This window comes from Pleurodeles waltl, chromosome 10, assembly GCF_031143425.1.
Source record: "Pleurodeles waltl isolate 20211129_DDA chromosome 10, aPleWal1.hap1.20221129, whole genome shotgun sequence".
In the NCBI taxonomy this organism is placed as follows: domain Eukaryota; kingdom Metazoa; phylum Chordata; class Amphibia; order Caudata; family Salamandridae; genus Pleurodeles; species Pleurodeles waltl.
This window is the reverse complement of record NC_090449.1, coordinates 1,064,973,945-1,064,986,970: the sequence shown is the minus strand read 5'-3', so window position 1 is coordinate 1,064,986,970 and position 13,026 is coordinate 1,064,973,945. Positions and strand designations below refer to the sequence as shown.

The 13,026-nt window shown below is 47.4% G+C and overlaps 1 protein-coding gene across 2 annotated transcripts in view; it reads right to left on the bottom strand.

Annotated features, from left to right (window-relative positions):
- Positions 1 to 13,026, bottom strand: part of ANKRD28 (ankyrin repeat domain 28) — a 496,481-nt gene that overhangs the window by 116,717 nt on the left and 366,738 nt on the right. For both annotated transcript variants that reach the window (XM_069212092.1, XM_069212091.1), the window contains exon 17: positions 12,030 to 12,104. In XM_069212092.1, the coding sequence (XP_069068193.1) occupies positions 12,030 to 12,104 (75 nt within the window). The remainder of the gene's footprint in view (positions 1 to 12,029; positions 12,105 to 13,026) is intronic.

The following is a 13,026-nucleotide window of genomic DNA, read 5'->3' as shown; positions in this document are numbered from 1 at the left end:
AAGGGCATCTCCATAAGCGAAGCTTGGACATACCCTGAAAAGTCAGTCACTCTCAGCCAGGCGTTGCACAGTTAGGCCACTGATGAAGTAACTACTCTGCTTAGCGAGCTGGTCGTATCCAGCCCACATCATCTCAAAAACCTGGTTGTATCTCTCTCGTTTGCTGTATGTTGGGAAAGTATGGCCTAGGCCTCATCTATGAACATTGGCAGCACCTGCAAAACCCAATCCCACAATGCACGGGAGTAACTGCCCAAAAGGCATGAGGTCTTCAGGGACCACAGTTCAAGACTGGTGGAAGAAAATCAGCCTCTTGGATTCCCTATCAGGTGGAATAGTAGGGAATGCACCAGAGTTTAAGCTGGCAGTGGAGGCTTGGAACACCAAGCTCCCCAGAGTAGGGTGTTGCATGAGGAAATTGGAGTCTCCTGGGGCATGGCGATGGTGGCAGGCAATTGTCCTCTTCATAGGAGCCCCTGTGCTGGTCTTCGACCATGTCCCTAGTAGGACTGCTCCCTCAAGGCCTTGGGGTGGATGGTGCAGCAGTCGGCGCAGGTCTTCATGTCATGGACATGCTCCAGGCACCAGAGGTAAACACGTTGCGGGCCCCGTCACCAACATCTGCTGGTAAAAGGTACCACAGGGCTTGAGGCCAGTCTTCCTAGCTAATGATATTGCCACAATAGGATAAAGATTTCTTGATAAAATCTTCAGTAAGGGAAGTTCAAGGTTAGTCAAAAATGACATGGTGTAGCTCTCTCTGACGCAGGAAGAAATGACGTCAGCGAGCTGGGGTAGTGCCTATAAAGGCACCACGCGTATCACTTCTGGTACAGAGGTCACCATGCAGAGCTGAACGACGCTACCTACTGGTGCGCAGGGTTACTGCCCATGAAAACTTTTCTGATCCAGTCTGATGCCTGGAGATATTTCTAAGGTAAGGAATCTGCAGAAATAAGTCCATGAGATACATGAGAAGTTCTGCACTAGTTGATGAAAAGCCTTGGCATCTGCAAACAGTCCTTTTTTTCATAGATCATTTTCTGAATCGTTATGATGCATCATGTGTGTGTCTCCCAGATCACTGACAGAAACCAGAAACAAAAATGTTGTGTGGAAAGCATATTATGTAAAAATATTGAGGAGCAAATAATCGACAAGTTGAGTGCAAACAGGTAAGTATAGATTTACTACTCCTAACATATCTACATACCTTGAAGATATGTATCGTCAAGGAACTTATATGTGGAGTTATATATAGCTAACTTTCTCATCCTAAAGAAATTTACTTTACAATATTTTTGTCCTCCATAGTCTTGACACAATATTTGGTCCACACCATAGTTTTTTTCCAAAATTTTGTCTCAACACAGTGCCTCCCTCCTTGGTGTATCTGAGGCTCTTGCATAATTACTAGTTCTGGATTATTAGGTCTATCCATGTTTGTGTCTTTTTCTGTCCCTGGTATTTTTGCAAAGCTTTAGTGGCTGTTGTGATAAAGGACATAACTGAATTCTTTTTATTCTTTGCGAGTGATTGGCCATTTTGGCTCAAGACTATGTTTACATTTTTGGTGTTGATGGCCTGTTACCTCTTGTTATGAGTGGATCCATCAGACTATGTCCCCAGCTCGTCTCTGGTCTTGACAATTTTTCGAGCTAGACTCAAACTGTGTGAGGAAATAAGGTGTATTATATGGTGTAGTTGTGAGACACCTTACCAACCACTTTAGAACCAGTAGGTTTCGTTAGTCAAACCTTCAGCTCACCCCTGAGCAACTGTGGTTCTGGGTAGCAAGGCTCACACAAGGGAAAAAGTGTAAAGCTTTTAAAAAGGCCCTAAAGTAATGAAGGAATCAACGAGACGGTCAAGAAATCAACACCAATTCATAAAAATAGACTGCATTTTTATGTATTTTTAGATACCACACCGAAAAAGATCCACCTAAGTGTTCCGGAGATATAGAATTTGCAAAGTATAGTAAATCTCTGCATTTCACTCAACCACGAACAAACATTCACAAATTCAACGAATTTGGCACATAGGAACTTTCTCCAGCAAAATGCTGGGCTGTCTGTATTGTGGTCACTTAGAGCAGTGGTCTTCAAACTTTTTTATGCCGCGCCCCCCCCAGTTGAAAAATAAAAATCTTTGGGCCCCCCCTCAATTTTTCACAATTATTTTAGAAAGATGGCAATGTTTAAATAGGTCTAAACCTATTTAAACATTGCAGTTAAGTACTGTTACCTTTTTAAAACTGCAATAACATGCTTCTGCTTAAAACAAAGGCATGTTATCTGCATAATATTTCTTTTGGCCAGAGTTTGGCGCCCCCCCCTGGGATCACTTGAGGCCCCCCAAGGGGGGCTTGCCCCCCAGTTTGAAGACCTCTGACTTAGAGTCACTGTAAGTGACCAACCCCAGTAGGGAGCCAGTCAAGGGGACCAGCAAGGCACACAGAACCAGTTACTTCCGCATATAAGGTAGTTCAAAGCACGTTATCCCCTTTGCAATGGGTTCCTATGGAAGTGGTCCTGATGCAAGGGATAAATATGCTCTGGATGTGATGCGATTGACATTGGTCTTCCTGCAACTACTTTGCGATCCAAAAGGGGGCGAGGCAGTCCTTTTCATAGGGTCGACGTCCCTCGAAATCTAGCCAGTGCTGGTAGAATTGCAGTCGCCCCTGGGGAACCCATCATCTGGTTTCATGGTCACAGCCAAATCCTTTCATGGGGCATAACTCTGCTTCTGGGCAACCAAGCTGCACTGAGACAATACTCCCTAGCTCAGTGAACTCAGGTGCAAATTACAACGTTGAGTCCTGGTCCTTGGTGCTGCTCGTGGCAGAAATCTGAAGATTCTGGGCAACCAACTTGCACCCAGCAGGCTTCTGAGTTGTTGTGGCCCTGTGCTATCAACAGGAGGTTAAGCAAACTAACCCTTCTAGTCTTGTTTTTGGCTGGGGTCTGAAGGCTACTTCTCCTTGAGCAGGAAACAGCAGGCACAGTCCCTCTTAGTTGCTAGCCACCAGGTTCAGCAGGTGCAGTCCACGCTGGTGCAACCTCTCTTTGCTGGTTACTCAGCACAGTAAGGCAGTCATTTTCCAGTCCAGATCAGAGTTCTGGGTGCATTATTTATGCTCAGAAAATCCCTTAGGGTAGAATGCGGTGAGTAGCCAATGGGCTAGAAGGTTCAATCCAGTTTAATGACTATTTTTTGGTACATCTGGCAATCCCAAGATGCACTATCCTGCCCACTTCTGATATGACAGAACTCTTCTCTTGGTGTCCAGCTCTCCCTAGCCCAACCCAGAGGTGTGGCTACCAAGGGGGCCACCCGCACCTGGAAATATGGATTGACAACAGATTTGTCTTTTCCTTGCCGGGTGCCAACTAGTCTGCCCAACCATTGGTGCTGCCCCTCTCTAGTGTTCCTCATTTGCTTGTCAAAAGCGGCTTCAGCTTTGAAGGTCACCTTTTGGGGTAACAGCTTTCTGCAGTGTAACAACTCTCCCCACTAGAGGGCCTGATTGTCTCCTTTCCAGGGACTCGTTAGCACATCTCTCTAAGAGGACATAAAGCTGTCTCAGGCTTAAGCTGCTTGTGCAACTCTTAAGGGCACAGGAGATTGAAGGCAATGAAGTGTCCCCTTTGTAGTAGTTGCACATTGCCACTGGTTACATTAACGTCAACTTGAAAATCAATTAGGGTTTACTGTAATGAGTTGTTTGATACCCTGAAGTTTCATCTTTGGCTGCACCGTTCACGAGTTAGCACAGCTGAGGGGTCAGCATATAACTCTGTACTCGCCAATGGGCGACCAAGTCCAACCACAGTTGAAACAACAGTTTGGTGTTTTTATTGCCAGAATATGTAGAATACATATTCTGCCCATGAAATATGCTGCACCCTGCTTTAGGGCTCTGTAGGCCTGCCATGGGAGTGACTTACACATGTGTAGGGTAAGGTTTTACCATTGCGTTGAATGGAAAGGTGAGACTAAAAACTGCTCTTCCACTTTGCAATGGTAGACTGGGATAATCGTTTTACCTGTGTCACTCCCAGGATGGCACAACCAGTGCTGCAATCCGTGGGGTGACTTCTCTAACCTACATGCCCTGGGTACCATGTACTAGTGACTTACAGGTAAGTTAGCCTATGTCAATTGGGTATAGCCAATGTAGCATACAAGTCTAGGGAAAAGGCGCTGGGCAGAGGTTTTGCTTGCAGGCCTCAGTGCACTCAGTCAAAAAATAGCATCAGTCCAAAATATTTGGGGTCACCATTGACCATGCAAAAGAGGCATTTCCTTACAAATTGTTTTTGGCTTTTTCCAACATGTGTTCAATCCATCTACCTTTTGAGTGACTGTTTTCACAAAAAAAGCTTTTTTTTTTTGTTGAGACCAACATTTTCAGTGCACTGAAATAACAGCTGTTGGTAGCATTTTGAGAGATTACATTTCTGTTTAAATCAGGTCTCCAACATCAGGCTCATGAGGTTGATCTCTTTTTTGCCTTCTCTGTCGACCCCATTACTTCAGAGCCCACTTTATGAGACAGTGAAATTCGGCTTGTTTGCCTGAGCCATAGCATTCTTCCATCTTTCAAGTTTTTGTTTAAAGCAAGAGCAGGATTTGCAGACCAGAGCCTTTATTTCCTTAAGTCAATGAAGGTTACAGGCCCGTGACCATCAGTCTGTACGTTTTCAGTGGTATTGGGCCACATTTAAAAGGAGTATTTTCTATATCTCTTAATGTGTAGATACTGAAGGTACCCAAAGAACACTAAAGCCTTTGAAGAAAAAAAAGAAAAAAAACACACAGTCTCTGGCTTAAAGACTGAAGTCTCTAGGAAAAAGCTTTTTTTCCCGAATCCATCTTCTAGGATGAGCATTCTCCAGTACAATGTTCCTTCTCGACTTCTTCCATCGAATCGGGACCCAATAACTGGTTCATCAATATTTAGATTATGAAAAAAATTAATGATGAATGTAACATGTGGGTGGGATTGTGCGCTTAAGCTCAACGCCATAAACTCTGCCTATGGTTGATGCTCACTGGGATACAAATATGTACAATATTTCAGAACCCAAACTACACCCAAGTCTAACATGTCCACGCCATATTCCCCACCTCAATCACAAACTGGATAACCGGAGATCTGGACCCACTCTCCCATCCCGTTGCAATATTACAAAAACATACCAGGCATCCTAACTAACCCCCTCGCCTCCTGCAGCTTCCTACTGCAACCAAAAACATGCTCTCAACTCACTTTCAAAGCCGAGAGCTGGGTCTCACTGACAGCCTCCAAGAGGGTACGAATCCCCGGTTACTAAGGATCTGCACAAAACAATGCTGACAGAAGGAAGCAGTGGGCACTTGCACCTCTCAGGTCCAGCTTCAGAAACACGAGAGGAGGGCGAAGAGGGGTGAACTGGAAGACCAGGAGGGGTCTTTGAAGACTTGGGTAAGACAGGGGAAAATTGAGGAAGCAAGTGCATCCCTCGAGGACATAAAAAGAGTGGAAAAATCCTTGTTCTTCCATTGGTTGCAAGTCCTAGCAAATAATCCGATTCAGAGTCATAGCGGCTGTAAAGAAATGGCTCCCTGTTGCAGTTACCCCCCACTTTTTGCCTTATACTGATGCTGACTTGACTGAGAAGTGTGCTGGGACCCTGCTAACCGGGCCCCAGCACCAGCGTTCTTTCACCTAAAATGTACCATTGTCTCCACAATTGGCACAACCCTGGCACACAGATAAGTCCCTTGTAACTGGTACCCCTGGTACCAAGGGCCCTGATGCCAGGGAAGGTCTCTAAGGGCTGCAGCATGTCTTATGCTACCCTGGGGACCCCTCACTCAGCACATGCACACTGCTTCACAGCTTGTGTGTGCTGGTGGGGAGACAACGACTAAGTCGACATGGCACTCCCCTCAGGGTGCCATGCCAACCTCACACTGCCTGTGGCATAGGTAAGTCACCCCTCTAGCAGGCCTTACAGCCCTAAGGCAGGGTGCACTATACCACAGGTGAGGGCATAAGTGCATGATCACTATGCCCCTACACAGTGTCTAAGCAAAACCTTAGACATTGTAAGTGCAGGGTAGCCATAAGAGTATATGGTCTGGGAGTTTGTCAGAAACGAACTCCACAGCTCCATAATGGCTACACTGAATACCATTGGTACCAAACTTCTCAGAATAATAAACCCACACTGATGCCAGTGTTGGATTTATTAAAAAAATGCACACAGGGCATCTTAGAGCTACCCCCTGTATTTTACCCAATTGTTCAGTGCAGGACTGACTGGTCTGTGCCAGCCTGCTGCTGAGAGACGAGTTTCTGACCCCATGTGGTGAGGGCCTTTGTGCTCTCAGAGGACAGAAACAAAAGCCTGCTCTGGGTGGAGGTGCTTCACACCTCCCCCCTGCAGGAACTGTAACACCTAGCAGTGAGCCTCAAAGGCTCAGGCTTCGTGTTACAATGCCCCAGGGCACTCCAGCTAGTGGAGATGCCCGCCCCCTGGACACAGCCCCCACTTTTGGTGGCAAGTCCAGGAGAGATAATGAGAAAAACAAGGAGGAGTCACTGGCCAGTCAGGACAGCCCCTAAGGTGTCCTGAGCTGAGGTGACCCCTGCCTTTAGAAATCCTCCATCTTGATTTTGGTGGATTTCCCAAATAGGGATGTGCCCCCCTCCCCTCAGGGAGGAGGCACAAAGAGGGTGTCGCCACCCTCAAGGACAGTAGCCATTGGCTACTGCCCTCCCAGACCTAAAACGCCCTTAAATTTAGTATTTAAGGGTTCCCCAGAACCTAGGAACTCAGATTCCTGCAACCTAAGAAGAAGAGGACTGCTAAGCTGAAAAACCCTGCAGAGAAGACGGAGACACCAACTGCTTTGGCCCCAGCTCTACCGGCCTGTCTCCCCCCTTCTAAAAGACACTGCTCCAGCGACGCTTTCCCCAGGACCAGCGACCTCTGAATCCTCAGAGGACTGCCCTGCTCTAGAAGGACCAAGAAACTCCTGAGGACAGCGGCCCTGTTCACCCAAGACTGCAACTTTGTTTCAAAAGGAGCAACTTTAAAACAACTGCGTTTCCCGCCGGAAGCGTGAGACTTGCTACTCTGCACCTGAAGCCCCCGGCTCGACTTGTGGAGGAACAACACTTCAGGGAGGACTCCCCAGCGACTGCGAGATCGTGAGTAGCCAGAGTTGCCCCCCCCCCCCTGAGCCCCCACAGCGACGCCTGCAGAGGGAATCCTGAGGCTCCCCCTGACCGCGACTGCCTGCTTCCCAGATCCCAACGCCTGGTAAAGACTCTGCACCCGCAGCCCCCAGGACCTGAAAGATCGGAACTCCAGTGCAGGAGTGACCCCCAGGAGGCCCTCTCCCTTGCCCAGGTGGTGGCTACCCCGAAGAGCCCCCCCCTTGCCTGCATCGCTGAAGAGTCCCCTTGGTCTCCCATTGATTTCTATTGGAAACCCGACGTGTGTTTGCACACCGCACCCGGCCCCCCCGTGCTGCTGAGGGTGTACTTTCTGTGTTAACTTGTGTCCCCCCTGGTGCCCTACAAAACCCCCCTGGTCTGCCCTCCGAAGACGCGGGTTCTTACCTGCTGGCAGACTGGAACCGGGGCACCCCCTTCTCCATTGAAGCCTATGCGTTTTGGGCACCACTTTGACCTCTGCACCTGACCGGCCCTGAGCTGCGGGTGTGGTAACTTTGGGGTTGCTCTGAACCCCCAACGGTGGGCTACCTTGGACCCAAACTTGAACCCTGTAGGTGGTTTACTTACCTGCAAAAACTAACTAACTCTTACCCCCCCCCCCCCCAGGAACTGTTGAAAATGTCTAGTTTTAAAATAGCTATATGTGATTTATTGGAAAACTGCGTATGCCATTTTGATTATTCAAAGTTCCTAAAGTACCTACCTGCAATACCTTTCATTTGAAGTATTACATGTAAAATTTGAACCTGTGGTTCTTAAAATAAACTAAGAAAAGATATTTTTCTATACAAAAACCTATTGGCCTGGAATTGTCATCGAGTGTGTGTTCCTCATTTATTGCCTGTGTGTGTACAACAAATGCTTAACACTACCCTCTGATAAGCCTACTGCTCGACCACACTACCACAAAATAGAGCATTAGTCTTATCTCCTTTTGCCATTATCTTACCTCTAAGGGGAACCCTTGGACTCTGTGCATACTATTCCTTACATACAGAGCAAACTTCCTACAGCGGCTCTCTACAGAAGACTTCTGTAACAACTGAACTCCTCAGTACTAACCAATCGATGAAGGAATAAATCATCATATTGTCTCATGTAAGTTCCTTAAAATATATCTAAAAGTGCTAAGTGCTTAAGAATGTGAAGCCACAACCTTATGTTTAAATATTTGCCTTAGTACATTTATGGAAGAACTAAGCAGGGTTCTACTTGCAGTTTGCACAAGGAGGCATCAATCTGGGGATTAACAACTCGTGCCCCTTCTGCTGGAAGAGGCAGCATAGATCAAAGCATTGTATTCTTGCATTACTGCATTTCAACAATGTGTTTGTTTTCTTTCCAACAGTCCTCGCAACAAGGTCAAGCTTTCTCTCGCTAACTGCCTCCACAGTAGCCGTCCACGCCTCTAGCATTGCACCTTGACTTCCCACCAATATCCAGTAAATCTCAGTCAGCAAAGGGTCTTGGGGGAAGGGACTTTTGGGGGGTTGCAAGAGGGGGCAGGGGAATACAGTTCTTCATAAGTTGGCTGGCTCTGCAAAGTAAGATTCATCAAAAATGATCCTGAGTGTCTGCAGGCCATGGGGACTGCAGATGAAAGTATCCTGCCCCGATTAGCCCAGCTATCGGGGCAAATCCAGTGCCAAATTATTAGTTCCTAACTAAATATCTGTCCAACTTCTTTTTGCAAATGGCTCATCTGAATTCAAGTCCTTAAAATATCATCTCTAGGACAAGGTCCAAACCTTTCATAAGCTTTATGCCTCGGTGCTAGGAACTCTATCCTGAAGTTTAATTTTGTTTTGTTTCTTTACGTAGGACTAGGAGGCTGAGTGAAGGGAGCAATGATTTTGTTAAGCCTTAACACGGGCAGGTGTCACAAAACAGAATCAAGAGCCTTTGTGTAAGGAAATGCCTCCTTGGCATGGTTGCCCCCTGACTTTTTGCCTTTGCTGATGCTATGTTTACAATTGAAAGTGTGCTGAGGCCTGCTAACCAGGCCCCAGCACCAGTGTTCTTTCCCTAACCTGTACTTTTGTATCCACAATTGGCAGACCCTGGCATCCAGATAAGTCCCTTGTAACTGGTACTTCTAGTACCAAGGGCCCTGATGCCAAGGAAGGTCTCTAAGGGCTGCAGCATGTCTTATGCCACCCTGGAGACCTCGCACTCAGCACAGACACACTGCTTGCCAGCTTGTGTGTGCTAGTGAGGACAAAACGAGTAAGTCGACATGGCACTCCCCTCAGGGTGCCATGCCAGCCTCTCACTGCCTATGCAGTATAGGTAAGACACCCCTCTAGCAGGCCTTACAGCCCTAAGGCAGGGTGCACTATACCATAGGTGAGGGTACCAGTGCATGAGCACTGTACCCCTACAGTGTCTAAGCAAAACCTTAGACATTGTAAGTGCAGGGTAGCCATAAGAGTATATGGTCTGGGAGTCTGTTTTACACGAACTCCACAGCACCATAATGGCTACCCTGAAGACTGGGAAGTTTGGTATCAAACTTCTCAGCACAATAAATGCACACTGATGCCAGTGTACATTTTATTGCAAAATACACCCCAGAGGGCACCTTAGAGGTGCCCCCTGAAACTTAACCGACTATCTGTGTAGGCTGACTAGTTCCAGCAGCCTGCCACACTAGAGACATGTTGCTGGCCCCATGGGGAGAGTGCCTTTGTCACTCTGAGGCCAGTAACAAAGCCTGCACTGGGTGGAGATGCGAACACCTCCCCCAGGCAGGAGCTGTAACACCTGGCGGTGAGCCTCAAAGGCTCACCCCTTTGTCACAGCACCGCAGGACACTCCAGCTAGTGGAGTTGCCCGCCCCCTCCGGCCCCGGCCCCCACTTTTGGCGGCAAGGCCGGAGAAAATAATGAGAATAACAAGGAGGAGTCACTGGCCAGTCAGGACAGCCCCTAAGGTGTCCTGAGCTGAGGTGACTAACTTTTAGAAATCCTCCATCTTGCAGATGGAGGATTCCCCCAATAGGGTTAGGATTGTGACCCCCTCCCCTTGGGAGGAGGCACAAAGAGGGTGTACCCACCCTCAGGGCTAGTAGCCATTGGCTACTAACCCCCCAGACCTAAACACGCCCTTAAATTTAGTATTTAAGGGCTACCCTGAACCCTAGAAAATTAGATTCCTGCAACAACAACAAGAAGAAGGACTGCCTAGCTGAAAACCCCTGCAGAGGAAGACCAGAAGACAACAACTGCCTTGGCTCCAGAAACTCACCGGCCTGTCTCCTGCCTTCCAAAGAACTCTGCTCCAGCGACGCCTTCCAAAGGGACCAGCGACCTCTGCATCCTCTGAGGACTGCCCTGCTTCGACGACGACAAGAAACTCCCGAGGACAGCGGACCTGCTCCAAAAAGACTGCAACTTTATCCAAAGGAGCAGCTTTAAAGAACCCTGCAATCTCCCCGCAAGAAGCGTGAGACTTGCAACACTGCACCCGGCGACCCCGACTCGGCTGGTGGAGAACCAACACCTCAGGGAGGACCCCCGGACTACTCTACGACTGCGAGTACCAAAACCTGTCCCCCCTGAGCCCCCACAGCGCCGCCTGCAGAGGGAATCCCGAGGCTTCCCCTGACCGCGACTCTCTGAAACCTAAGTCCCGACGCCTGGAAAAGACCCTGCACCCGCAGCCTCCAGGACCTGAAGGACCGGACTTTCACTGCAGAAGTGACCCCCAGGAGTCCCTCTCCCTTGCCCAAGTGGAGGTTTCCCCGAGGAAGCCCCCCCTTGCCTGCCTGCAGCGCTGAAGAGATCCCTTGATCTCTCATTGACTTCCATTGCGAACCCGACGCTTGTTCTAACACTGCACCCGGCCGCCCCCGCGCCGCTGAGGGTGAAATTTCTGTGTGGGCTTGTGTCCCCCCCGGTGCCCTACAAAACCCCCCTGGTCTGCCCTCCGAAGACGCGGGTACTTACCTGCTGGCAGACTGGAACCGGGGCACCCCCTTCTCTCCATTGAAGCCTATGCGTTTTGGGCACCACTTTGAACTCTGCACCTGACCGGCCCTGAGCTGCTGGTGTGGTAACTTTGGGGTTGCTCTGAACCCCCAACGGTGGGCTACCTTGGACCAAGAACTGAACCCTGTAAGTGTCTTACTTACCTGGTAAAACTAACAAATACTTACCTCCCCCAGGAACTGTGAAAATTGCACTAAGTGTCCACTTTTGAAATAGCTATTTGTGAATAACTTGAAAAGTATACATGCAATTGAAATGATTCAAAGTTCCTAATGTACTTACCTGCAATACCTTTCAAACAAGATATTACATGTTAAATTTGAACCTGTGGTTCTTAAAATAAACTAAGAAAAGATATTTTTCTATACAAAACCTATTGGCTGGATTTGTCTCTGAGTGTGTGTACCTCATTTATTGTCTATGTGTATGTACAACAAATGCTTAACACTACTCCTTGGATAAGCCTACTGCTCGACCACACTACCACAAAATAGAGCATTAGTATTATCTCTTTTTACCACTATTTTACCTCTAAGGGGAACCCTTGGACTCTGTGCATGCTATTCCTTACTTTGAAATAGCACATACAGAGCCAACTTCCTACACTTTGTTATTGTGGAACATCGAAACAGTAGCAACCTTACAACCAGGTCATAGTAAGTACATTATGGGGCTACCACAGGCGCACATCATGGAAACAGTACAGCCAGACACACAGACCGCACATAACAATGCAGTCACAAGTATATATTAACCACGCCAACCTCAAGTGCCCCGCATTAGAAGAATATACCACTACTTACAGCCAAGTGCAATGGGCTGAGGGGCGTCCTGGTGTCTGCTTCATTCAGCATGTCTGCCCCAGATGTCTCCATAAGCTGACAAAAACATAAAAATGCCATTGTTACTTCAAAGTTCAGGTAATTGTAACAGGGTGCAATCAGGATGCCAAACAATGGCCTGCATTTGAAGGACTTACTCTTTTTTTTTTGAGTCATGAGGGTCTAGTCAAAGTAAAGTTGTCAGAACACTGACATGTATGCATTTACAACAGGAATGACCCCAACACGTTTCGGCCTTGCATTTATAACTAACCAGCTTCTTTACAGCAGTACAATCTCAGTTAACTGTTGATGAGGTCATACAATATCTATTTTCTTCTAAGTCTGAGACTATTATTTTTTAGAAATACATTTTTGAATAATATTTTTACAAACCTAATCACTCTAAATATAGGGTCACATGCTATTAATAAGAAAGCACCTTTGCTCAAACCTTGTGTGTGGCTCACCACCATGCTTCAAATGTTTACACTTGACTGATTCTGTGTGTTACTTATGTACACCTTCTGTTCAAGACTATTTTGAGGTTATACAATTAACTAGGATTATTTGCTTACAAATTGCAAGCTTTCCCATTTGACCAAAGAGCAGTGTTTCAAAACACATCTGTCTGAGACTGGTAAACCCTAAACTGGACACTGGTCTGAGCCTCGAAGAGGGTGAAAGTGGTTATAGTAGAGAAGTCCCCAAAGACAGCGGTTTTGTGATCTGCCCCTGATACTTCTAATTTGCTGACCAGTTCTTAAGCCAACAGTAGTTCTCACCTATGTAGATTCATAGACGGGAACGCCACAGCACCGTTAGTGGACTCCGCACCTGCCTAGAGCACCACACAGAGCCCTTGGTCTATTCCGTGGGGTCAGTAGGCCTGCTAAGAACAGTCCTAGGAGCACTGCGGTCATGTCAGTAGATCAACTGAGAGGTAACAGAGAGTGAACCCTAGTTGCACCACTCTCTG